Source organism: Chiloscyllium punctatum, chromosome 42 (genome assembly GCF_047496795.1).
Source record: "Chiloscyllium punctatum isolate Juve2018m chromosome 42, sChiPun1.3, whole genome shotgun sequence".
Classification (NCBI taxonomy): domain Eukaryota; kingdom Metazoa; phylum Chordata; class Chondrichthyes; order Orectolobiformes; family Hemiscylliidae; genus Chiloscyllium; species Chiloscyllium punctatum.
Genome location: NC_092780.1, coordinates 11172202 through 11199930, shown reverse-complemented (window position 1 = coordinate 11199930; position 27729 = coordinate 11172202). Strand labels below are relative to the sequence as shown.

Genomic DNA, 27729 nt, shown 5'->3' with positions numbered 1-27729 from the left:
CATGGACTGGTGGTGCATCTTTGCCTGCATTCTGTACCCTAACGTTGGCAGGGAATAAAGTGAGCGTGTTGCATTGTAGAAACCCACAAATGATGATGTGCAGGACGTGTGAATATTGAATATTTAATACTTAATCAGGACTGATTCCTGATGTATGAAGAGAGACTGGATCAGTTGGGACTTTATTCATAAGGTCTATAAGATAGAGGGAAGTTCTCATAGAACCCCATAAAAGTCTCACAGGACGAGATGCGATAAATGTAGAAAGGACATGCCCACTAACCAGGGAGTCTAGAACTGGGGTGAATTGTCTAAGGATATTGGGTAGTCCCTTCAGTACTGAGAAAGGAGAATTTCTTCATCCAGAGATTGGTGAGCCTGTGTAATCCTCTGGCATAGAAAGTGGTTGAAGCCGATCATTCAAGGTTTTCAAGAAGGAGACAGATATAGTTGTCATGTAGAGTCCTGGATAGTTTAATTGAAATGAGAGACCGAGGGGTTCAGGTACATAATTCTTTGATATTTATGCCACATGCAGACTTGGTTAAGAAGGTATTTCGCACACGTGCCATCATTGCTCAGATCTCTGAGTAAGTTGGGACATCATGTTAAGATTGCACAGGACATTGGGGAAGCCGCTTCCGAAGGGCCTGTTTCCACACTGTAAGTAATCTAATCTAATCTAATATCCACTCGAATAAGGAAACCAAACTCCTCCTTGACAAGTTTGAAGTGAAAAATGTAAATTTGCATTTAGGGAGTGCATTTCCCAATATCTGGAGATGCCAAAGCATTTTAATACAAACAACGGCAGATGGTGAAAACAAACAGAAATTGCTGGACAAACACAACAGGTCTGGCAGCAACTGTGGAGGGAAAGCAGAGTTGACGTTTGGAGTCCAATGTTCTAAAGGACGGTCACTGGACACAAAACTACTTCTGCTTTCTCTTTACTGATGCTGCCAGACTTGCTGAGCTCCAGGGCATTTTAAGAGTTATTTAGCCACTTTATCCAACATATGTATCTATGATGTGGAGGAGCTGGTCTTGGACGGGGGTGGACAAAGTTAATAAAAATCACACAATACCAGGTTATTGTCCAACAAGTTGATTTGGAAACACTGCTTCCAATTAAATCTCTTGGTCTATAACCAGTTATTGTGTGATTTTTAAATTGTATCTCTTAGCACTGTATCTTTAGATTTTTGGAGAGAGTCAAAGTCCAAAGTTTTGTTTATTTACTTGATATGCAACAGTACAGAACCCAATTGCTTTTGTGATAATGTATTGAAATAAGGAGATTTTTTTTTAATGAAGTGTATTTTTGAAATTAAAGGAAACATTATTTAGGCATTTTTGAATTGTAGTCACATTTGTAATGTAGAGAAACGCCCACCCCATCTTTCACATTTCAGACAGGAATGGAACAACGTCTTGTATCTCAAGGCGGTGGGGGTTGAGGGGGTGGGACTCTCTGGGAGGAGGGTGGGTGAAAGAACCTTTAAATAGAGCCAGCGTGAGGCAGAGAGAGGGAGACAGAAGGACTGGACCCAAAGGTAAGACTCACTGCGGCTGCGGTTATGAGGAGGTGGGTGTTCATCCAGGGAGCCCTCTCCCTTACCCCCATAACAGCCCATCACCCACCCAACAACACCCACCACCCTGGGGCTGCAGACTTTCCCCCAGTCTCCCTCCCCCACCCCCCGGGGGGAGGTACAGCCCCTCCTCTGAGTGGGGGGGTCACTTTCCCTGGATCTTGCCTCTGGATCCCAGGGATCTGGTCCCGCCCACCTGAATCTACCAGATCCCACCGAGACCCCCACCGCCGGGAGATCCACCCGAGCTCCCCTCCCCCGGCTCCAGTCAGGAAAGGCTCTTTAAAGTTTGTGAAAATTGTGAAGTTTGTGAAAGTTGATCCCAATCCCGATCCCGGAGCCGCCCTGAGCTGCCTCCCGATGGAATTTCCTTTGGGGTCCCCGCGGGGGATGGATCCTGTCACTCACCGGGAGGGAGGGAGTGAAACAGGACCTTCCCAGCTCCAGGAAACTCCTCGCCCCCCCCACCCCCCCCCCCCCAGAAAAACTCCCCCTTCCCCCCCCCCCCCCCCAGCCCCAGCCCCAGCCCCAGCTCCTGGTTAAATCACTGAACACTAGGCAATCTACCATTGACCTTGCTAAGTTGCCCATAGTGTTCAGGGATGTGTCGATTAAGTGCATTAATTAAGGGTAAATGTAGAACATTAGGGTAGGGGAGTGAGTCTGGGTGGGTTACTCTTCAGAGGGTCATTGTGGAATTGTTGGGCCAAATAGCCAAATCACTGTTGTGCTTTCTGTGTATGCATTAGTAACTGTTACAGTCTATCAAATTTATCCAAATTCTTTGAAGAGGTAATCAACAGGATAGATAAAGGAGAATGTATTACATTTGAATTTTACAATACAGCATAGGAAGAGACCCTCCCCCCCCCCCCCACCCCCCCCCCCCCTCCACCACCACCACCACCAGGCCTGCAGCAATTCTTAATCCTTATTTAAACCCACTAAATATTGCCCATGTGCAGTTTCTATCCCTCTGTTTGCATCCCGTTCATGTGTCTATCAAGGTCCGCCTTAAATGTTGCGAATGTCTCTGCTTGTTGAAACATATAAGATACTTAGATGACTTGACAAAGTAGATGTGGAAAGGTTGTTTTCCCTTGTAAAAACAATAACTGCAGATGCTGAAAACTAAATACTGGATTAGTGGTGCTGGAAGAGCACAGCAGTTCAGGCAGCATCCAAGGAGCAGCGAAATCGACGTTTCGGGCAAAAGCCCTTCATCAGGAATAAAAGCAGTGAGCCTGAAGCGTGGAGAGATAAGCTAGAGGAGGGTGGGGGTAGGGAGAAAGTAGCATAGAGTACAATGGGTGAGTGGGGGAGGAGATGAAGGTGATAGGTCAAGGAAGAGAGGGTGGAGTGGATAGGTCGAAAAGGAGATAGGCAGGTCGGACAAGTCCAGACAAGTCAACGAGACACTTCTGAGCTGGAAGTTTGAAACTAGGATGAGGTGGGGGAAGGGGAAATGAGGAAGCTGTTGAAGTCCACATTGATGCCCTGGGGTTGAAGTGTTCCGAGGCGGAAGATGAGGCGCTCTTCCTCCAGGCGTCTGGTGGTGAGGGAGTGGCGGTGAAGGAGGCCCAGGACCTCCATGTCCTCGGCAGAGTGGGAGGGCGAGTTGAAATGTTGGGCCACGGGGCGGTTTGGTTGATTGGTGCGGGTGTCTCGGAGATGTTCCCTAAAGCGCTCTGCTAGGAGTTGCCCAGTCTCCCCAATGTAGAGGAGACCACATCGGGAGCAATGGATACAATAAATGATATTAGTGGATGTGCAGGTAAAACTTTGATGGATGTGGAAGGTTCCTTTAGGGCCTTGGATAGAGGTGAGGGAGGAGATGTGGGCACAGGTTTTACAGTTCCTGCGGTGGCAGGGGAAAGTGCCAGGATGGGAGGGTGGGTCGTAGGGGGGTGTGGACCTGACCAGGTAGTCATGGAGGGAACAGTCTTTGCGGAAGGCGGAAAGGGGTGGGGAGGGAATATATATCCCTGGTGGTGGGATCTTTTTGGAGGTGGCAGAAATGTCGGCGGATGATTTGGATTATGCAAAGGTTTGTAGGGTGGAAGGTGACCACCAGGGGTTTTCCCTTGTGGCAGAGTCTAGGACAAGAAGGTATAAAGAGTCATCCAGTTAAAATCACGATCAAGAGAATTTCATCCCTCAAAGGGTTGTGAATCTGTGGAATTCTTTACTGCAGAGCCATGTAGAGGTTGGGATGCTAATATTAAATTAATAAGCTAATATTAATATGTTTATTCATTTAAGGGAACCAAGGGTTTTGGGAAAAAAAACAGTAAAGTGCATTTGAGATTTATTGGATCAGTCATGATTTCATTGAATTGTGGAGCAAACCCAATGTACCGAATGGCCAACATCAGCACTGATGTCTAATGCTCTCACAACGATGTCATTCTAACCCAGTTTATTGTTTCAGTTTCAATGTATAATTATAAATTAATTCATATTTTATGTTTGTAGATTTTTACATCATGTTTCACAAAGCAACTCAGAAAATCGTGAAAGAAATTGACCCTTATGGTGGCACATTGATTCCTGCCGTAAGTCCCTATTTTTCCGATGACTTCAAGCCCCTGTACATCATCAGGAAAAAGGAGGGAATTTTATTTTTCAAAAAAGCCAAATACATCCCGACATCCATCACACTGGCTGAAATATTAAAGGATGGCAAAGATTTAGACATTGGTAACTGATTTGCTTTTTACTAATATTTTTCTGCACAAAGTGAAACAGAGTAATCAGATAAATACTCAGAAGCAATACTAATAAAATCACACTGTTGATTAGAATCACAAATGCACACACCTGACTCCTTGTACAGAACACTAGCAACATTGATTTTCAGCATCTGCAGTCATTGTTTTTACCTCATAAAAAGGGATGGTCAGGCTCTGATCCAAAGATCACTTCTGTTCTCGAGGTTCCTGACATAAAGTCACAAGCTGGATCCCAGTTTATTGCTTTCACATTGCTATCTCCTTCCTCTTTTATATGTTTTCTAGTTACCATCTACATGGCAGTTTAAGCTGTTGTTTTATACTCTTACTACCCCTTCTTCATGCTGGTCAATTTGATCAAGCAAAGCTGTGTTTTCACTTTGGTGCCTTGCTGTAATATTTTCCTGTTTATTTCAGTTTTACTATCACAGAGGACACTAGCTTATCCCCAGTAGAACGGTGTTGCAGAACATTGGGTTCTCCATCATAAGGGCAGCCCGTGATGCCATTGGACTAGTAATCCACAACCCCAAGTTAATGTTCATAGAACATGGTTCAAGTCTCACCGTGGTGGATGGTGAATTGTGGAATTCAGAGTGATAAGGTTATAGAATTGTATAGCACAGAAAGAGACCCTTCGAAACCACTCATCCATGTGGACCAGATATCTGAAATTAATCCAGTTTGCCAGCATTTGGCCCATATCCCTCTATACTCTTCCTATTCATGTACTCATCCAGCTTGTCACTTTTAAATGTTGTAATTATACCAGCCCCTTCACTTCCTCTGGCAGCTCATTCCATGCATGCGCCATTCTCTGCATAAAAAAGCTCTTCATTAGGTCCCTTTTAAATCTTTCCCTCTCACCTGTGCCCTCTAATTTTGGACGAGCTATTAGATTAGATTCCCTACAGTGTGGAAACATGCCATTTGGCCCAACAAGTCCACACTGATCCTCCAAAGAGTGAGCCACCCTGACCCGTTTCCCTCTGATTAATGCGCCTAACCCTATGGACAATTTAACATGGCTAATACACCTAACCTGTACGTCTTTGGACTATGGGAGGAAACCCGTGCAGACACGGGGAGAATGTGCATTCACCACACAGACAGTCGCCAGAGGCTGGAACCGAACCCAGCTCCCTGGTGCTGTGAAACAGCAGTGCTAACCACTGAGCCACCATGCCACCCTTTTAGTCACAATCCTGCCATGGCAAATGTAAGACCAATTTAAAATTTGGAATTAAAACATAGTTAGCTTAGTGACGACCATCTAACCATTGATTGTTGTAAAAGCTCATTTAATTCACTCATGCCGTTTAGATTTAGAATTAGGTTTCTTGTGAGTCTTAACTGCCTTCTGGGCACTAAATGCTGACCTAGCCAGTGATGCACACATTGGCACATTCTACGAATGAACACATTGAAATCAAGGCTCTCCATCTTTACCATTCAATTTGGGATAAGCCATTTAACCAGTGTCGCTGTATCACTGCTCCAAGTTATCATCACGATGCCCCGAAGTAGCTCTTTCACCAAATCTCTTGACTAGGGGACTGTTGATAACACAGACACACAAACGGGATAGAAAAATGAGCCAGTGATGTGAATTCAAAAATGTTGTTTTGTAAAGAGTTTATGTAACTCTGTTAAACTATCAATGTCTTGAGACAGAAAACTGAAGAAGTTGAGGTTTCGAGCCACAGTGGGAAAAATGGTACAGGGTCTAATGGCCTGCTGTGCACACAAACTCAACACAACACTTCACTTACCCTGGAGGAGTATAGAAACTACAGGGATCAAATTAAAAAAAGAATAAGGAAATCAAAGAGAGAAAGTGAAAATATCTAGAAAGCAAGGTAAAGGAAAATCAGAAGATGTTTTATCTGTAGATAAAGAGCAAAAGGATAGTTAAGGAAAAAGTGGGACCTATCAGGGATGAAGAAGGAAATGTGTGAAGATGCAGAAGATATTGGAAGAATTTTAAATTATTTTTCCTCTCTGAATATTCAAAGGAAAAGGATTATGTGGATATAGTAATGCAAGAGGAGCAGTGTGAAATATTGGTCAAAATAATCATAACGAGAAAGGAAGTCATAGTCATACAGCACAGGAGCAGACCCTTCTTGTCCATGCTGACCAATCTGATCTAGTCCCATTTGACAGCATCTGGCTCATATCACCCTAAACCCTTCCTATTCATATACCCATCCCATTGCCTTTTAGATGTTGCAATTGTGCCCACCTCCACCACTGGATTCCTCGCAAATGGATAAGTTGCCAGGATCAGATGTATTGTTCCCTTGGGTCTTGAAAGTGGTCAGGGAGAAAATAGCAGATGCTCTGAGGATTATTTTCAAATCTTCATGAGACAAAGCCAATGGTCTGGAGGAATGCAAAATTTGGATCTATTGTTTAAAAATGGTAAGATGAAAATGCCAAAAATAATTCTTGGTCTGTTAGTCTTACTTCAGTGGTTGTCAAAGTGCTCAAATCAATCCTGAGAGATCGGATAAACTGTCACTAAGAAAGATATGGACTAGTCAGGGGTAGTTGGCATGGCTTTGTTAAGGGGAGGTCATGTCTTGCAAATTTGATTGAACTCTTTGAGGAAGTGACAAGGATGATCAGTGAAGGTTGTGCAGTGGATATTACATACTTGGACTTTAGTGAGACATTTGACAAGCTCCCATATAGCAGACTGGTCAAAAACGTAAAAGCCCATGGGATAAAGAGTAATGTGCTGAACTGGATCCAAAGTCGGCTTCGAATAGAACAGAACATTCCTTAATTGCCAGTGACAGGAAACAAAGGATAACGGTCAATGGAATGGAAAGGTGTTTCAAGTGATGTTGGGACCCCTGCTGTATGTTTTATACATTAATGATTTGGACTTGAATGTAGGGGGCACAATTGGGAAATTTGTAGATGGCACAAAAAATTGCCATGCAGTGGAGAGTGTAGAGGATAATCTCCAAAATGATATGGTTGGATCAGTGGAGTGGGCAGAGAATGGCATTTGGAGTTCAGTTCTGGTAATGCATTTACTAAGATCAAAACAGTAAAAGGGAATATGCAATAAACAGGAATATAGTGAGAGGGGTAGAGGAAGTGAAAGATCTTGATGTGCAAGTGTACAGGTCCCTAAAGGTAGCAGGACAGGTGGATAAAATTGTAAAGAAGGCATATGGAATGCTATCCTTTATTGGAAGAGACATACAATACAAAAGTAAGGATATAATGATGAATCAGTATATGACACCAGTGAGACCACAACTGGAGTATTGTGCAGTTCTGGTTATCACATTACAGGAAGGATGTAATTGCTCTGGAGAGAGTGCAGCAAACATTTATTAGAATGTGGCCAGGGCTGGAGAACTGTCGCTATGAGGAGAGATTTGGGAGGTTGGGATTGTTTTCCTTGGAACAGAGAAGGTTGAGGGGTGACATGATTGAGGTATACAGAGTGTGCGGGGGAGAGATAGAGTAGAAAAGGTGTTGCTGGAAAAGCACAGCAGGTCAGGCAGCATCCAAGTAGCAGGAGAATCGACGTTTCGGGCATGAGCCCTTCTTCAGGAATGAGGAAAGTGTGTCCAGCAGGCTAAGATAAAAGGTAGGGAGGAGGGACTTGGGGGAGGGGCATTGGAAATGCGATAGGTAGAGAGATAGAGTAGACAGGAAGAACCTGTTTCCCTTAGTAGAGAGTTCAAACACCGGGAGTTATCAATTCAAACTAAGTGGCAGAGGATTAGAGGGGAATGTGAGGAATTTTTTATTTCTGGAGGATGATGGTTATCTGGAATCCGCTGTTGGAGGTTGAGGCAGAGACCCTAAATTCTTTCAAAAAGTCCCTGGATCTGCATCTGCTATTGGCCGTGTGCAGGACAATGGGATTAGAAAGGGCATCTGAGTGTCTTTGAGTCGGCACGAACAAGATGGGCCAAATAGCTCCTTTCTTCCTTTTTCTGATTCTAACCATTTCATGATTCTATGACATCACTCTCAGTGTTTCCTCCGATCTGCTGCTGCAGTGAAATGTGACTGGATCTAACTATGAAGAGAATTCCTTTTAATTTCTCATCACTGAGCATCCAAGACAATATCATTACTAATCAATATGATCAGTGACAGTGCCAACAGAAGTTTATTGAACATGCCAAGAGTCATTTTGATTTTAGACCACTGTGTAGAACATCCCTTCCAGTTCCATTTCTATTGATTAAATGGAGATAAAAACCAGGTAATGGGTGGTGAGCTGATTTTTACACAGCAGTATGAAGTCAAAATTCTTCATCAAATTTGTTTCCATTAAATGTGTTCCATCAATCTCTGTCCTCCAGAGGGTGTTTAATTCTATACTGCAGGACAGTTGTTGGGGCTTCTCAGTCCTTCACTCAGGGCCATCTCCATGTAGAATTGATTGATTAATTTATTGTCACATGTACTGAAGTACAGTGAAAAGCTTTGATTACAACCATTGCAAGCATGTTATGGTAGTCAAGGATGTATACATCAAAAGACTTAGAAGCATGCAGGTGACAGGACTACACAAGATCAGCATTATTTGAGGCTGCAGTCCATTCATCAGTCTAATAATGGCCAGGAAGAAGCTGCTCATGCATGTGTTCAGGCTTCTGTATCTTCTGTCTGATGGAAGAGGTTGGAGGAGAGCAATACCTGGGTGTACTGTGTGTTTGATGATGCTGGCAGTCTTTACGCGACAGCAAGCTGCGTAAATGGAGTCCATGGATGGGAGGTTGGCTTCTGTGATGGGCTGTGCACACCACCTTCTGTAGTTTCTCACGGTCCTGGGCAGGGCAGTTGCCGTATCAGGCTGTTATGTTCCCACACAGTATGCTCTCAATGCGCATCTGTAGACATTGGTGAGGGTCCTTACGGAAATGTGAAATTTCCTTAGCCTCCTGAGGAAGAAGAGGCATTGTTGTGCCTTCTTGATCGTTGCGTCTACGTGGGGAATCCAGGACAGATTGTTGGTTCTCATGATGTTGTTCATCCTCTCAACTTCAGTTCCGTTGTCGCAGTTGGAGGCGTGTTCTCCTCCTTTCTTTCCAAAGTCAATGATCTTGTTAAAGTACCTATTCGAGATGGCTCAGAGAATCCCTGATGGACTCGATCTGTAAGTCTCTCTTAGTTCATCTGGAGATCATACTCTGCGGTCGTCTGGAATGTTAAACTCTTACATACAGTTTAATTTAAGTTATTACTTTTATTTACCAATGGCATCAATGTTACACTATAACATAGATACCTACAAGCCAGGCGTGAGCTAAGGTTCTGAAATCATTAGCAGAGTAGGGGTGCCAGCTCTTACCCCTAAGTGCTTTGTCAGGCTACTCCCCTGGTTGCTGTAAAAAAGCTGTCTTTTTACAGAATTTGGTATTAAAATTACAAAAACGCCACATGTCCTTAATCTGATAAGCAGCAATAAAGTGGCAAAAGTTTGTAGAGGAAACGAAACTCATTGACAGGTCTGTGTATGCTTGACTAATTACGCTACATGGACATCAAAGTGGGAATCCTGGATCAAGCCAGGCCAGATGGTCAATTGCTTTGGCTAGTGCATCATAACGAGAGACTAGTTTAAACTATGTGGAAAAGGTCATGGGATCATCTCGCTCAGCTAACATGGCCAGTACCATTGTCTTACAAAATGGCTTTTTCTTTTAAAATCATCTTGGATTCCCAAATGCAACTAAGTTCATAACATTCCCGGATCTCAAGCTCCAGGGAACAACACACACATTCAATCCATGACAAGCCAGTGTTCACTCAAGTCAGACCATAAAGGGTTCATTTCCATTCGCTTCTGTCCTGTCTGTCTGTCTGTCGATCTCTCTCTCTGTCCATTGAACCCTTCATTCAGTGAATGTAATTTACAGAAGAATGTTTTCTCCCTCTCTCGCACACAAACATCTTCCAACTTCTGTGCTATGCCAGGTTTTTCCTAGCCTTTCCTAGCATTTCCTAGTAATGAGCCATTCACATTCCAGCACAGTCAAATGAGGGAACTGAGCTTCATAAATTCAAATCTGCTCGGTGTGGTATACATGAAAATATATCGGGATTGTTCTATTATGTGCATATTCCACTCAGCTTATTAGAGTCATTGAGATGTACAGGCATCCCTGATGGCTTTGCAGCGGTCATATCTGGATTTCCTGCATTGGTCTGCATCATCTGACTTGAATGCTGCATGCCTGGTCTTCAACTGGGAGTGGATTTCTTCATTCATCCGAAGTTTATGGTTAGGGAACACTCGGATTGTCTTCTTTGGTATGCAGCCATCCGCACATTTGTTAATGAAGTCTGTGAGGGCAGTAGCATACTTGTCTAGGTTTTCCACTGAGTACCTGAACACAGTCCAGTTCACCGATTCCAAGCAGTCCTGGAGATGGTCTTCCACAGCCTTGGACCAGCATTGTACTTCCTTTTGTGAAGGCTCCTCCCATTTCAGATTCTGCTTGTAAGTTGGGAGGAGGAAAACAGAGCTATGATCTGAGTTTCCAAAGCGTGGGTGGAACCTTTGATGGTAGCCATCTTTGATGGTTGTGTAGCAGTGATCCAGGATGTTGGGTCCTCTGGTGGGGCAGGAGATGTTTGGTGGTAATTTGGCAGCACTTTCTTGAGGTTGGCTTGGTTAAAGTTGCCGGCCACAATGAATAGGGCCATGGGAAATTTCATCTCTGGAGTGTTTGCGATGGTGTAAATCATGTCTAGGACATTCTTCACATCCACACAGAGTGGTATGTAAACTGCTGTCAGGATGGTGGAGATGAACTCTTGGGATAGGTAGTAGAGAGAGCATTTTACTGTAAGGTATTGTCGGTCTGGGGTGCAATGACTTGCCAGGGTTGTTACGTCCACATACCATCAAGTTTTGATCAGGAAATATACCCCACCACCCTTTGCCTTGTCCAAAGACCCTGTACAATCCATACGATGAATGGAGAACCCATCAGCTTGTTGGGGGCAGTCGGGAATGGCAGGGGTGAGCAAAGTCTCTATGAAGTAGAGCACACAACAGTCCCTCAATTCCCTCTGGCTGGTAAGTCTGGAACTGAGTTCATCCATTTTTGCTGTTGATAGCCTAGACATTTGCTAGGAGTACGCGGGAGAGTGCGGTCAACATCAAAAGAGCATTCCCAGATAATCATTATCTAAACATCCATAAGCACACAATATCGGGGGAATAAGAGAGAGAGAGAGAGAGAGACAGAATATTCAAGCTTGATTTTTTTTCTAGGATTGCAAAGCTCAAAGTTTTGCAGCTATGGAGCTAGCAAGTCCATTTCTGGTGGCGTGGATGCCAGTGTGTGTCCTGTCGATGCAGGAGTGCATGCATCAGGTGGCGTGGCTGACATCATATCGACTGTGGAAATGAAGAAGCGAGTAATCTCTGAAAAGATGCTGCTTGAGGCTACTAAGGACAGGTACTTTTATCTCAAACCCAAGTGAAGTAACTGGCACATGGAAACAAAGAGGGTTTTGTAATAGGACATTTTTCCAGTTTGTCTCAACTCCAAACTCTGCTGGGTGTCAGACAGTAGTGTGTAATAGCAGCCTTTTATAGACTCAAATATGGATTTAGTTTTGAATTTACCATCAACCTATATCCATTATCATGTATTTTGTAATTATTATTGGAATGTGTTTCACTTTATGAACTATGTTTCTCTTATGCTGACTATTGTTATAATAATCTTAAATGTCTTAATTTGTTGGTTTAGATCAAAGCAGCCTTTGCCTCTCTGAATCTCTACCAGGGGCCATACTGCAATACTGTTCTGAGCATTTCATGTAGACACAAAGTTTCTTGTATTTTCCATAAAGTGTTCATAATCCATATTTTTAATCATGTTGCAATGTACCTCAAGAGCAGGTGGTGCTTAAACCCAGGCCCTTTAGCTCAGAGCTAGGGACATGATCACTGTGCCACAAGAATCCAAATTTAGATGCATGAGTTTGAAATTGCACTACATTTCAAATTGGAAGGGGAATCTCACTGTCATGGCCGTGGGTTTTCAAAGTTAAAGTAATATCATCTCCTTCTTTATGAACATATTTTTTTCTGGAACAGATAAACCCTTTGTTGTTTTCCTTCCATCTTTCTCAGGAAGATTGACAGAGGACACATCTTTGTGAAAAACCTGCCTGGAGATATTTTTTATGTCATATCAGAAGTGGTGGAAACAGATAGACCATGTGATCTAAATAGCCTTTTCAAGGCAAAGGCAGGAGTGGCAGTCCCAACTGACATAATCAAGGGGAGTATAACTGTGCTGTATCACTGAGTCATAACTAACATGTTTGCAATGTTAATATATATGTAAATATAATGTGGTTGAGATTTTGAATTCATTATCTTTGAAAACTTTAGGATAACGTGATTTGAAGCCATGACTTCAAGTCTTATCATTGCTGTTGAGGAGTTTAACTTGTGTTCATTAAAAACTGAAGGAAAATAAACTCATGACAGTAATTGTGGTCATGAAATTACCAGACTTTTTTAAAAATCCATTTGATTCCCAAACGTCTTTTAGGAACAAATACCTGCTGTCCCTGACCAATTTGGTTTATATGTGACTGTAGATCCACAGCAATTAAGAGTCCTTGACTCTTAATTGTCCTCTGAGATGGCCTAACAAACCAGTCAGTGAATCGTGAAGGACAGTGAATGCTGATCTTGTCGGTGACGCCCATCTTCTCCCGATGCACAGTACAATCTGGCAAAAGTGAAAAAAACAGAATCAGGACAAAAATAAATTTTAACATTTCACTCCTGATTGAGTAACATTTGCAGACTGAGAAAAGGTACTAAAATAAAATTATGAAAGAATAAGGCAAGTCAGATGGGTTTCTCAAAGAAATTGAGAAATGGCTCAAAGTTTGTTAATTTTCGATCTAACACAACTTTAACCATCGAGGTAAAACTTTTATCTGTTCTTTAACAGTTTATGTCCATTATTATTGTTAGTTGTGAAAAGCAGTGCATCACTGAGATGACAGATTTTCTCTGATATTTTTCCCAGTGATTGGTTCTGACAGTTCTTTATCTGGCTGCTGTTCCTGCTGGAATGCTGCATTCCACATTGTAGCAACCATTCCCCTTTATGTTTCATTTCAGAATGATTCACTATAACATTCCCCATTTCTCTAGTTTGTCAGATAAATGAAGCTTCTTATTCCTGGTTACAGTTTAGTAAGTCTTTTCTAAACCCTGCTTAATAATGTTGATTTTCCTGGGAACTCACAATGATTGCTTTGCAATATTAAGTATTACCATTTTCCTTCTTGCGTTAGGCTAAAGCAGGAGCTGATGTACGTTCAAAGGAGAATTTATCCTTCCGCGCTGGAACTACCATTGCATTCAAAGTCTCAAAACTGAGGATAACAGAGGATGACACAGTGGGTATGTAAAAGGGAAGAAAGGAAAACAGAGAGCTGAGTGTAGACTTTTCAAAGAGAAAATTGCCTTGTCAATGGCTAATTAAACATTCTTCAGCTACTTGTCCCATCGATGTGTATTCAATATTCAATGTCAACTTGGGATTTATATCTAGCCACATTTAGAAGCTTTTCTAAAATTGGTTCTCCCTCCTTCACTACATTTCATAGTTTTTCACATTTAAACAAGTTTGTTAACACCTCCAGTAAGTCAGCTTTGAGATGAATTTTAGATCAATTCAGACAAACCAAGCAACTCAGGTATTCTGTACACCTTTTAATACGCTACCAAACATATCTACTATTGACAAGCCAAGTAAAAGGTGATGTGGAATACCCTCCATTTGCCTGAACTGATACATCTCCAATGTTCCACATGAGCTTCAACACCCTCCATGGGGGTGTTGTCCATTTAACCGGGGTCTCGTCCATCACTTTATACATCTACCTGTTCCACCAATTGTGGACCCCAGCTTCTGTACACACTATCTGCAACTCAGCCTGGTTTCTTCAGCAGCAACTCTAAACACTACATCATCTGCCAAGGACAAGGACAGCAGGAAGGAACATCACCTCCAAATCACAGACGGTCTCAATTTGGATATATTCCAGCTGTCCTACAACTCCTTATCCACCTTCAATGTGAGAGCACCTTCCAGACAACAAAATGAAATAGTTCAACCAGAAAGCTTGCCACCAATTTCTTAGGGTGTCTTGGGATGGGCAATAAATGCTAGGCTTACCAATACAGCCTGAGAATTACTTTTGAAAAATATGTATAGGTTAGTTTTCTGAGTATGTAAAGATAATTGTCACTTTTATTTTTTTTTCTGGCTGTTCAGTGCATGATAGCAAGAAAAGTGGAGAACTAAAGAAGACAGAATAATTGGCCATGTGCCTATTTTCTGCCAATCCATCTGTATATCATCAGTTACCCAATTAAAGAGGTTTAAAAATCTGAAACTTCTTTTTCTTTGTTCTTTCAGATATAGTTTGGGATGATTGGTTGAGAAGCCACTTAGGTAAACTAATTTTCTATTTCTTAATGCTCCAGTTTTGTGATTGTAAATATGTCACATATCCAAACTATATCTCAATGTCAAGGAAGTGTTCAATAACAAATGAAAAAGATGGTGGCCAGTGAAGGTAATGTAGCATTTACTGATTTCCTTTACCTTGCAATGCAACAAGAGTCAATCTTCATGTTTGCTTTTTCAGAAAGTGGCATTTTTAATCAAAAATATTAGCAGTTTGCTTCACCATATAAATGTTTTACTGTAAGTAATTAAGTCTATAATACAATAAAAATGCTGTGTCCAATGCACATTGGGTGGAGCTTCCATTGCTTTTATGGGACTCCAATTTCCCCATGAGTCACACTGGGAATTCCCCCTCTCCCACCAAGTAGATTCTTATTTCCCTATCACATTTTAAAGGTCACATTTCCAAACAATTCTCCAAACAATTCTCAGAAAGTTGCTCTGAAATGAATATGCTCCCATGCAATGTGAACACTTTCACTCAGATGAATGACGCGTGCAGCCATTCTATATTTTAGAAGGAATCAGAATTAAAGAAAGTGAGTAAATACCCATCCAGGAGCAGAGCATTACTTACTATGTCTAATCCTTGCTCTTTCAATCATGTTATTATTATTAAAAATCTCAATCCATTATTTATAATACATGCAGAACCAAAAATTACCTTTGCACTTTGGGTAAACAGGGCACGAACTCACTGGATTATTATTTGGATTTTATGAACAATTTGTCTTTTGAAATGTCAATAGTAATTCATTTTTCCTTTTAGAATCGTTATACCAGACACCTGAGATTCCCCTCACAGAACTGACCAAACTGTCGAAGGACGTGAGCCAGCTATTCCTCAACACATTCCTTCAGATTCTTGGTAACCGTGATAACCTTCCTGTTCTTGTGACAATGGTTCGTACCTTCTCAATTGTAAATTTACTGACTGTGCTGGCAAGCCACATTTTTGTGGGTTATCATTTCCCTTCCTCGGGTTGATCATGGCAAGAGATTCACTGTGGCAAATTGATTTGATTTGATGTGATTTACTGTCACGTGTACCTAAGTACAGTGAAAAGTTTTGCTTACAAGCAGTGCAGGCAGATTATAGTAAGCAAGGACATACAGCTCATAGGGACAAAATAAAACTTGGACATGTTATATCACACAGGACATGCGCTAGGCAAGACCAACATTATTTGAAGTGGCAAGAAAATTACTTAGTCTGAGACTTTGAGTCTTGCTTCAAGAAGTTTTATTTTTTATGAATTTACGGAGAGGCTCCACAGTTGTCTCTGTCTCAACACTCTCTCGAGCTGAACAGTCAGCCTATACTATATACAATGATACAAACAACTTTGCTTACATTCCACACTTTGCAATAATTCAAGATAACGATAAGCACTTTGCAGCTATCATGTTTGCTGTTTGATGTTGCTCAAGGACGGAGAAAATAACGAGCCAAAGATACACTCCCTATATTTTGTCAAATTATAACTACACAACCTCAGTCTTTATCTCTAGCAGTATTCTTTCACTAAAGCTGTGAACCTGAGAGCCAAGATACCTTTTCCCTTGGTCAAGTATCCCATCATGCAGCAGGATTGCCAAGTTCTTACTACTTCCAAATGAAGTTAGAGAGTCCATTCATCAGTCTAATACTGGCAGGGAAGAAGTGGTTCTTGAACTTACTGGAGCGTGTTTTCAAGATTCTGCATCTTCTGCCTGATGGAAAAAGAAAGTACTACAGGGTCTTTGATGATATTGGCAGACTTTCTGCAGCAATTACCCATGCAAATGGAGTCCATGGATGGAAGGTTGGCTTCCATGATGGTCTGGGCTGTGCATACGACTTTCTGTAGTTTTGTATGGTCCTGGGCAGAGCAGTTGCCGTATCAGGCCATTATGCACCAAGACAGAATGCTTTCAATGGTGCATCTGTAAAAGTGGGTGAGGGTGCTTATGGTCATGCCATATTTTCTGAGGCACCTGAGGGGGTAAAGGTGATGAAGTGCCTTCTTGACCATTGCATCTACATGGGAATTCCAGAATAAGTTGTTGGTATCGTCACTCCTCGATCACCTACCTTAGACAATTGCATTTCACTAATTCAAAACCTACACCATTCACTCCTAATACCCAACTCTGACCAAGATCTGAATTCAGCTCCCATGCCTGGCAACTTCCTAAACTACTAGTGGTCACTAAACTGAGAAAGCTCTGGTTTGTGTTTAAAAAGCCATTAGATTCCTTCACGGAAATCATAATTGGCTTTCATGACCATCCCCTGTCTCCCATTTGACCCATTTAGTTCCTTACAGTGTGATTTTGAAGCAAAGCAGATGACAGTAATTTGTTTCAGGCCTTTCTTCTGTTTGTGAGTTCAGATGCAATGCCAAAGGATCTCAGTTTCTGTCTGTGCAGGTGCTGATGAGCTGTGTAACTGCTCTTTACAGGTTCACTGCTGTGTAAATTTGATATCTAATAGAGTAATGTTACCTCTACCTTATCCTCAATTTTGTGTTTCAGCTACATTTTTGGAAGAATGTTCCTATTGTCTCTACAAGATTTCCCTTTCTCATCTATCACTACTAACATTCTCAGGGCTCATTAGGCAAGTTTAATGTCAAACTCTGAACAATTCTAGCCTGTGGGATTTTTGTCAGTTGCCACTGTCAAATTGATTTTACACATGATGTGGAGAAGCCGGTGTTGGACTGGGGTGGATAAAGTTAAAAATCACCAGGTTATAGTCCACAACTACCTGATGAAGGAGCAGTATTCTGAAAGCTAGTGCTTCCAAATAAACATGTTGGACCATAACCTGGTGTTGTGTGATTTTTGATTTTACACAAATGCCTTTAACATTCTGACAAAGAAGATAACTGTTCATTAGGGATGACAGCAGTAGGACTAAATCACATTAGTTTGGCAAGATTGGGGAAGCTTGATTCTGCATCAGTCAATACAGTATCTCATTAGAGAATGCAGGTTGCCAGCATTTCAAGTCTGAATTTGGAAAGCATACCAATTCCTGACATACCGTCCCTTGTCACTGTGTACTATTTCTGATGTTACCTCGTCCATGTCTCAACATTTTCAGCTTGACCAGATATGTGAAGGTTTCCAGCCCGACCTCCAAGTCCTGGGGCTGATGGAAGAAGAGAATAGAGCCTGTGTGGAGAAACTGTTGGATCTGTTGGGAATTCGGAAGGTTGATCCACCGGGACAGCCCCTCAGCTTGACACCCCATCAGAATGAAGTCATAAAGACTGTAAACATTTTCATTCAGTCACTCAATGGTATATTGCTTTGACACGTACTGCCTTATCTATTCAGCTGTCTCGGTCCTCTGGCATTCCCTCTCTCGCCCTTTCCTCCTCCCTCTATTTCTTTTAGACTTTGCTAGCAACTACCACTTTGACTAAGCTTTGGATGATATCTCCCTCTTCCAATGTGCATTATATAAATGCACATTGTTTTCATTAGTCCTAAATAGCTGATGGTAACCATTTCCTCTCCGAGCCACTCATCATCCTGACTGGAAATATGTTGCCAGTTGCTGGGTCAAAATCCTGGAATTCCCTCCCTAAGCGCATTGTGGCTCAACCTATAGCATACGGACTGCAGTGGTTCAAGAAGGCAGCTCACCACCACCTTCTCAAGGGTAGATAGGGATGGACAATAAATTCTGGCCCAGCCAGAGACAGCCACGTTTCATGAATGACTAAAAGAAAAACACAAGACTTCTGCAAAACGATGACTAACAATGATCAATTTGAAATGTCATGGAGTCTAAATCCAGGAAAGTATCAAATCTGGTTTAACCATGAGAATCCTAATAAAGAGGAACAGGAGCAGGCCATTCATCCCCATTACCCTGCACCACCATTCAATAGCATCATGGCCGAACTTCCTGCTTCATGTTCACTTCCTATTCTTTCCCATAACCCATGATTCCCCTCCTGATCAAGAATATAAAATGATTTATAATAGGCTAAACGTTTACTAGCACGTTCTTAAATGTATTTAAGAGATCTGACCCCATTTTCAATAATCAGAGAGCAGTAATCTTACCCCAACTTTGTCCTTAAATTTTTAAATTCTTATTGTTAAGACAGAAAGAGGAAGAGACACACACACACATGTTAATCCACATTTATGCAAAATTCTTCCTGAAATAGGACAGTTAGCCAATTTTACAGGAGCCTAGCAATGGTTTCAGCCAGTGAACACACAAAATGCAGCAACTACTATCAAACTGACCTTGAATTATACACAAACTCTCCTCAATATAATGAAAACCAATAGCCTTAAAACAGCATAATCTAACTGCAACTTGAACTCACACAAAACTTGTGATTATTATTTCCCCAATTTCATTCTCTTTTTCACACCATCCTTTGCACCAATTTGCTGTTCATCAATCAATTCTCTGAAGTGCTTTGCATCAATTTACTTTCTTAAAGGTATATGTTTTTGTTGTTATTGCTCAATCCTCAATGTACAATGCAATGGATCCATCATAGCAAAGTGCTCTGAATTATTCTGGTTCCTTTCAGAACTGAATCCTGACACTTTAACCCTACTGGCTACTAGTGTTGAGATGAAGATTATACCCAGACAACTAAAGCTGGTAAGGAATACACTTTTGTGTTATTTCATCTCAGGTGAATGTGCAATAAGAGAACAGAGAGACACAGACAGATTTGATTCCTGAAGGGTCACCAGGGTCAGAAACATTTTGGGGACCCAAATAAATTAGGCAAGATTTAGGAGCATAGGATGGGGAAGGAAATGCAGGGGATGGGCACAACTAAAATGTGGAGCTTATTCAAGGAACAGCTACTCCAGATCCTTGACAACTATACTCCAGTCAGACAGGGAGGAAATTGTTGAACACGGGAGCCATGGTTTACTAAGGAAGTTGAATCTCTTGTCAAGAGGAAGAAGAAGGCTTATGTTAGGATGAGATGTGATAGCTCAGTTAGGGCTCTTGAGAGTTACAAGTGAGCCAGGAAAGACCTAAAGAGAGAGCGAGAAGAGCCAGGAGAGGACATGAGAAGTTGTTGACGGATAGGATCAAGGAAACCCTAAGGGTTTCTATAGGTATACCAGGAACAAAAGAATGACTAGCATAAGATTAGGACCAATCAAGGATAGTAGTGGGAAGTTGTGTGTGGAGTCAGACAGGATAGGGGAAGTGCTAAATGAACACTTTTTGTCAGTACTCGCACTAGAAAAAGACAATGTTGTCGAGAATACTGAGGTACAGGCTACTAGAACAGATGGGATTGAGCTTCACAAGAAGGAGATGTTAGCATTTCTGAAAAGTGTAAAAATAGATAAGTTCCCTGGGCTGGATTGGACTTATCCTTGGATTTTCTGGGAAGCCCTGGTAATTATTGACCAGTGAACCTTACATCAGTTGTGGGTAAAATATTGGAAAAGATTATAAGACATAGGTAGCATAATCATCTAGAAAGGAATACGTTGATTAGGGATAGTCAACATGGTTTTGTGAAGGGTAGGTTGTACCTCATACACCTTATTTAGTTACATAAGAAGCTGACAAAACAGATCGATGTGGATAAAGCAGTTGTGGCGTACATGGATTTCAGTGAAGCATTTGATAAGGTTCCCAGTGGTAAGCAATTGCACAAAATATGGAGGCATGGGTTTGAGGGTGATTTAGCGGTTTGGATCAGAAATTGGATAGCTGATAGAAGACAGAGGGTGATGGTTGATGAGAAATTTTCATCCTAGAGTTCAGTTACTAGTGGTGTACTGCAAGGACCTGTTTTGGGGCTACTGTTGTTTGTCATTTTTATAAACGACCCGAATGAGGGCATAGAAGGATGGATTAGTAAATATGTGGATGATACTAAGTTCAGTAGAGTTGTGGATAGTGACAAAGGATGTTGTAGGTTACAGAGGGACATAGTTAAGCTGCAGAGCTGGGCTGAGAGGTGGCAAATGGAGTTTAATGCAGAAAAGTGTGAGGTGATTCACTTTGGAAAGAGCAACAAGAATAAAGAGTACTGGGTTAATGTTAAGATTCTTGGTAGTGTAGATGAGCAGAGAGATCTTGGTGTCTGGATACATAGATCCTGGAAAGTTGCCACCCAAGTTGATAGGGTTGTTAAGAAGGCATACGGTGTGTTAGCTTTTATTGGTAGAGGGATTGAAGTTTGGAACCAGGAGGTCAAGCTGCAGCTGTACAAAACTCTGGTGCGGCTGCACTTGGAGTATTGTGTACAATTCTGGACACCACATTATAGGAAGGATGTGAAAGGTTTGGAAAGGGTTCAGAGGAGATTTACTGGGATGTTGCCTGGTATGGAGGGAAGGTCTTACAAGGAAAGGCTGAGGGACTTGAGGCTGTTTCTTTTAGAGAGAGGAAAGTTGAGAGGTGACTTCATTAACACATATAAGATCCTCAGAGGCTTAGATAGTTTGGACAATGAGAGCCTTTGTCCTCGGATGGTGATGGCTAGCATGGGGGCACATAGCTTTTAATTGAGGGGTGATAGATATAGGACAGATGTCAGAGATAGTTTCTTTACTCAGAGAGTGGTAGGGTCATAGAACAACTGCCTACAACAGTCGTGGACTCACCAACTTTAAGGGCATTTAAATGGTCATTGGGTAGGCATATGAACGAGAATGGAAAAGTGTAGGTTAGATGGGCTTCAGATTGGTTTCACAGGTCAGCGCAACATCGAGGGCTGAAGGGCCTGTACTGTGCTGTAATGTTCTATGTTCCTTACACAAACATCAGGAATGGGGTTAGTTACAATGACAAAAAGGAGTTTAGCAAAAAATACAGTTGAGGAACACTGGCAGATATTTAAGAAAATAGTTTGTGACTCACAGCACAGATATACCTCTGATGTGTGAGGGAGAGGGATTCTCAGAAGGGTAAGATCTACCAAAAATCAAACAGTGAAAAAATAAAGGAAGAGGGCAAACTATCAAGTAACATGGAATCAGACAGTCAGGGCTTCTTGAAATATATAAAAAGGAAAAATGGGGTCAGAGTGAACATCGGTCCCACATAGAATGAAGTTGGCCAAAGGCTGGGGTGACATGGTGGCTCAGTGGTTAGCATTACTGCCTCACAGTGCCAGGGACCTGGGTTCGATTCCAGCCTCAGGTGACTGCTTGCGTGGCGTTTGCACTTTCTTCCCCGTGTCTGCGTGGGTTTCCTCCAGGTGCTCCGGTTTCTTCCCACAATCCAAAGATGTGCAGGTTAGGTGAATTCGCCATGCTAGATAGTTAATGGTGTTTAGGGATGTGTTGGTCAGGGGTAAACATAGGGTAAAGGGTTTCGGTGGGATATTCTTTGGAGGGTCAGTGTGGACTTGGGCCAGAGGGCCTTTTCCCCACTGTAGAGATTCTATGATAATAGTGAAGAGCTCAGAAATGGCAGAAGAGTTATGAAATACACTACATTAGACTTCATAGTCAATGTAGCGTTCTGAGAATAACAATTCATCAAAGTCAAGGTGGATGGTAATAAAGAATAGCTAAGGAAACTAATCGGAATAAACAACAATATTTCTCCTCAGCTTGATTGGATTCATTTTAGGATTTTAAAGGAAATAACTGCATAGGTAGAGGATGCACAGGTAGGAAGCTTTCAAGAACCCTTTTTTAAAAATCTCACATAGTTCTATAACCTGGTGTTGTGTGATTTTTGTACACACCAGTCCGACACTGGCATCTCCAAATCAAGAATCTTTTGGATCAGGTCCCAGATGATTGGAAAACTGGCAATGTAACACTTCTATTAAAAAAAGAAGGGAGACTAAAAGCAGGTAACTAAAAGTGAGGAAATTTAACATCTGTTGTTGAGAACTGTTAGATTCCTATTATAAAGGGTGTAATGAAATGTATTAGAGTCAGCATGGATTCATGAAGGGGAAATTATGCCCGAAGGTCATATGAAGAGATAACAGCAGGGTAGATAAAAGGAAACCAGTTGGTATAATATATTTGAAATTTCATAAAGTGTTCAATAAGGTACCAGTCATAAAGCTATTTAATAAGATAAGAGCCCATGGTATTAGGAGTAGTATATTAGCATGGCTAGAGAATTAGCTAACCAGTAGAAGACAGAGAGTTGGAGTAAAGGAAGCATTTTCAGATAGCAATCTGTAACTAGTGGAGTGTCACTGGGACCCAGTGGAGGACCACAATTATTTACAATATATATTAATGACTTGGGAAGGGAAGGTACTGTAGCCAAGATTGAAGATGACTCGAAAAAAGATGGTAAGGCAAGTTGTGAGGATGAAACAGGAGTCTACAGAGGGCTAGAGACAGATTGTGAGTGGGAAAAGACTTATATTGAATAAAATGTGAAAAAATAATGTTATGCGCTTTGACAAAAAGAAGAGTGATGAATATTATATAAATGGGGAAAGACTGCAGGAAGAGAGATTTCTGTATCTTTTTGAATGAATTACAAAAAGCTGGCATAATGTTCAGCAGGTAACAGGGAAGGAAATGGAACATTAGCCTTTATTTCAAAGTGACTAGTGCATAAAAGTAAGGTTTTGCAAAAGCTATACAAGGTACTAATCAGACCACACCGGAAATACTGTGAATGTCTTTGGTTCCCTTATCTAAGGAAGGTTATGCTGGCATTGGAAAAGTCCAGAAAAGGTTCACTGGATTGATTCTGGGTCATTGAGATGTACAGCACAGAAACAGACCCTCCGGTCCAACTCGTCATGCTGACCACATATCCCAACCCAATCCAGTCCCACCTGCCAGCACCTGGCCATAGCCCTCCAAACCCTTCCTATTCATATACCATCCGGATGCCTTTCAAATGTTGCAATCATACTAGCCTCTAACTCTTCCTCTGGCAGCTCATCCCATACACGTACCACCCTCTGCATTACCAAATTGCCCCTTAGGTCTTTTTTATATCTTTCCCCTATCACCCTAAACCTATGCCCCCCATCCCAGGGAAAATACTTTGTCTATTTATTCTATCCATACCCCTCATGATTTTATAAACCTCTGTAAGGTCACCCCTCAGCCTCCAACGCTCCAGGGCAAACAGCCTATTTAACCTCTCCGTATAGCTCAAATCCTCCAACCCTGGCAACATCCTTGTAAATCTTTTCTGAACCATTTCAAGTTTCACATCATCTTTCTGATAGTAGGGAGACCAGAATTGCAAAGCAATATTCCAAAAGTGGCCTAACCAATGTCCTGTACAGCTGCAACTCCTGTACTCAATACTCTGACCAATAAAGGAAAGCATACCAAACACCATTATCACTATCCTATCTACCTGCAAGTCCACTTTCAAGGAGCTATGAACCTGCATTCCAAGGTGTCTTTGTTCAGCAACACTCCCTAGGCCCTTACTATTAAGTGTATAAGTCCTGCTCTGATTTGTTTTCTCAAAATGCAGCACCTCATATTTATTTAAATTAAACATCATCTGCCACTTCTCAGCCCATTTTCCCATCAGATCAAGACCCTGTTGTAACTTGAGGTAACTATCTTCGCTGTCCTCTACACCTCCAATTTTGACATTAAGTGCAAACTTACTAACTATACCTCTTATGGTCACGTTCCAAATTATTTATATAAATGACGAAAAGTAGTGGACCCAGCACCGATCCTTGTGGCACTCCACAGGTCACAGGCCTCCAGTCTGAAAAACAACCCTCCACCAACACCCTGTCTTCTTCCTTTGAGCCAGTTTTGTATCCAAATGGCTAGTTCTCCCTGTATTCCAGGAGATTTAACCTTGCTGACCAGTGTCCCATGGGCAACCTTGTCAAACACCTTACTGAAGTCCATATAGATCATGTCCACCACTCTGCCATCATCAGTCCTCTTTGTTATTTCTTCAAAAACTGGATAATAAAGGGTTTTTTAAATAAGGAGATGCTGAGTAGGTTGGGCCTGTACTCATTGGAATTTAGAAGAATCAGAGGAGACCTTATTAAAACATAGAAGAATATTAGGAGACTTGACACGGTCAATGCAGAGAGGATGTTTCCCCTCATGGGAGAATCTCGTACCAGAATGTATTAGCTCAGAGTGAATGGCCCCCCATTTTGTACAAAGATGAAGAGGATATTTTTCTCTTAGCAAGGAACCCGAAGCTCAGGATAATTTCTACAGTCAGAATGTAGATGTTCTGTGAAGGAGTAGTTCTGCTATTTCAACACACAGTGTTCCCTGGCCAACATCTCTGGCTCAGTGTTGCTGCACTGCTCCAGTGAAACTCAGTACAATCTGGGCATTTTCTGTTTGGGGACCCTGTAGCCTTCTGAAATCAGTATCGTGTTCACCAGTTTTAGAGATTGTCATCTTCTCGCATGCCCTCACCCCAAACCCCACAGTCCGGGCCCTGTCATCACACGAGCTGCTCCCATCAACAACCCATCGTCAGCCCTAATGGTCCTCATTAGCAGCTATTCATTCTCCCAGGCTGACCTTTCGACATGCCTTTCTCTGCCGTATTTTTCTCTCTCTCTGGACTCTATTTCCAAATATCATGTAACCTTCCCTTACTCCCCACTCATCTTCATCATGTACCAACTTTTCCTAGCTACAGTCAGTTCTGAAGAAGGGCTACTGTATCCAAAATGTCAATTTTACTTTCTCTCCATAGATGCTGCCTAACATGCTGAGTTTTTCCAGGGATTCCTGGTTTTGTTTCTGGTTTCCAGACCCACTTTTTGTTTTGTCTGAGCAATGCTTGTTGCTTTACCATGTTATTCTCCATTCTTCACGGAACTGAAACACCCAACTCTGAGTATAAGGTCCTGGATTTTCCTGCTCCTCAGACGCTGCCTGAACTGCTGTGCTTTTCCAGCACCGCTCTACTCCAGTATAAGGTCCTGTGCAAAGGCTGCAACTGTCCACATCTCACCAAAACTGTGATACAACATTCAGACTTGGTTTGTGTGTGTCCCAAGCAAGAGAGAATGAAATTCAATCAATCAGAATTCTTGTTCTGAATTGCTGGAACCTCTTGGATGGTAAATGCAGGTGCGTGCACATGTGTGCATGCATTTAGACATTTTGTGATATAGATTCAGTCACGAATTCCGCAGATAATTAGATTCATTGAGTCACACAGTACAGAAACTGACCCTTTGGCCCAACTCGTTCATACCGACCAGGATTCCTGAACTAGTCCCATTTGACTGTGATTGGCCCATATCCCTCTAGACTATTCTTATCTGTGTACCTGTCCAAATGTCTTTTAAATGTTGAAATTGTACCTGCCTCTACCACTTCCTTTGGCAGCTCGTTCCATTTTCACAACACCCTCTGAGTGAAGAAGTTGCCCCTCAAGTCCCTTTTAAATCTTTCCCCTCTCACCTTAAACTGATGCCCTCTAATTTTGGACTCCCCTGCCATGGGGAAAAGACCTTGGCTATTCCCCTTACCTATGCCCCTCATGATTTTATAAACCTCTATAATGTCAGTCTGCTAGCTCTAGGCAATCAAGTCTCAGCCTATCCCGCCTCTTCTTCATAACTTAAACCTTCCAGCCTCGGTGGCATCCTTGTATATCTTCTTTGAACCCTTTCCAGCTCAATAAGGTGGCACAGTGGTTAGCACTGCTGCCTCACAGTGCCAGAGACTCGAGTTCAATTCCTGCCTCAGGCAACTGTCTGTGTGGAGTTTGCACGTTCTCCCTATGTTTGTGCGGGTTTCCTCTGGGTGCTCTGGTTTCTTCCCACAGTCCAAAAATGTGCAGGTTAAGTGGATTGGCCATGCTAATTTGCCTGTACTGTTAGGTGAAGGGGGAAATGGGTCTGGGTGGGTTGCTCTTAGGAGGGTCGGTGTGGACTTGTTGGGCCAAAGGGCCTGTTTCCACGCTGTCAGTAATCTAATCTAACATCCAAATTATGAAAAATCTGCTTCTGAGGGAGACACTCAAAAGCTACTGGCACCTATAGAATTATCTTGCAACAGTGCACAACAGGGAAGGAGCAAACTATCACAGCAGGGATGGCAGTTCACAAGGATATGATTAATTGCACAGATCATTGGAACATCCCACTGTTAACCCTTTAAGCTTCTAAGGAGAAGGAAAGTTATATGCTGCGTTACCCATTCCTTGTCTTTAGTTAATTGCTCTGCAGTTTATATACTGTATGATTGATACGATCAGTACAAAATACTGTGACAATCTTTTTAATGGAACAGGTTGAAGACAGAATAAAAGAAGACAAACTAAAAGATTTTGTTCAAATTTGATTTTCAGGTGGAAAAGGTTGAAGAAAGATTTTTCAAATGTTCCACATTTCAAGTGCAAAACAACCCAGTTGAGGAGACTCTCGAGACTCTGGCCCTTCAGTTCACAGAGAGCGAGTTTGAAATAACTCAGAGGATCCTGGAAGAATTTGGATTTCACCTGAAGAGAGAAAACACTTCAATCTCATGTGAAATGAAGGACAGAAATGAAGATATGTTCTGTTCCATCTTTGCTGCTCTGAGTGTTCTTAAAGCCATAGATGACCGAGTAAACAAGTAATGATTTACATTGGTCAGCCATATTCCTTGACGATTTACCCCTTCTCCTTCCAGTTATCTCCCTGCTAACTCAAGGCTGCATCCTGTTTCTATCCTTGAATGAAGGTAAAATACTGCACATGCTGAAATCAAAATCCAACACATCATCTGTTGCGAGAGAAACAGAGTTAACGTTTCACGTCCAGTGTGACCTTTCTTCAGTTCATTCTCTTTTCTCTCTCTTTAAGAATTTGTTGATGGCAAAAGAAGCTTTTCACATTTTGCGCTTGCTTATGTCTGTGAAGAACTGTAAAGTACATATTTCAAGCAGCACTCTGCGATAGAAGTTGGGAATGTTACTGCACTTTGCTGTACCACCTGAAACCTGTTTTAATAAAGCTTGTT

At 41.9% G+C, this 27729-nt stretch overlaps 1 protein-coding gene across 1 annotated transcript; it reads left to right on the top strand.

Annotated features, from left to right (window-relative positions):
• Positions 1–1516: 1516 nt before the first annotated feature.
• Positions 1517–27729, top strand: LOC140465724 (gasdermin-A-like). The gene is made up of 10 exons (XM_072561384.1): positions 1517–1556; positions 4071–4295; positions 11592–11778; positions 12462–12613; positions 13650–13757; positions 14779–14814; positions 15602–15735; positions 17924–18122; positions 19383–19456; positions 27077–27729. Exons 2-10 carry the CDS (start codon positions 4082–4084, stop codon positions 27344–27346), a joined length of 1374 nt encoding a protein of 457 aa, XP_072417485.1. The 5' UTR covers positions 1517–1556; positions 4071–4081; the 3' UTR covers positions 27347–27729.

What these genes read in the sequence shown, in the direction of transcription:
- LOC140465724 (XM_072561384.1), top strand. Translation starts at nt 4,082, where the DNA reads ATGTTTCACAAAGCAACTCAGAAAATCGTGAAAGAAATTGACCCTTAT. An exon ending in CTTGAGGCTACTAAGGACAG is followed by an intron (nt 11,779 to 12,461) that starts GTACTTTTATCT and finishes CATCTTTCTCAG; the next exon opens with GAAGATTGACAGAGGACACA. An exon ending in TACCCAGACAACTAAAGCTG is followed by an intron (nt 19,457 to 27,076) that starts GTAAGGAATACA and finishes TTTGATTTTCAG; the next exon opens with GTGGAAAAGGTTGAAGAAAG.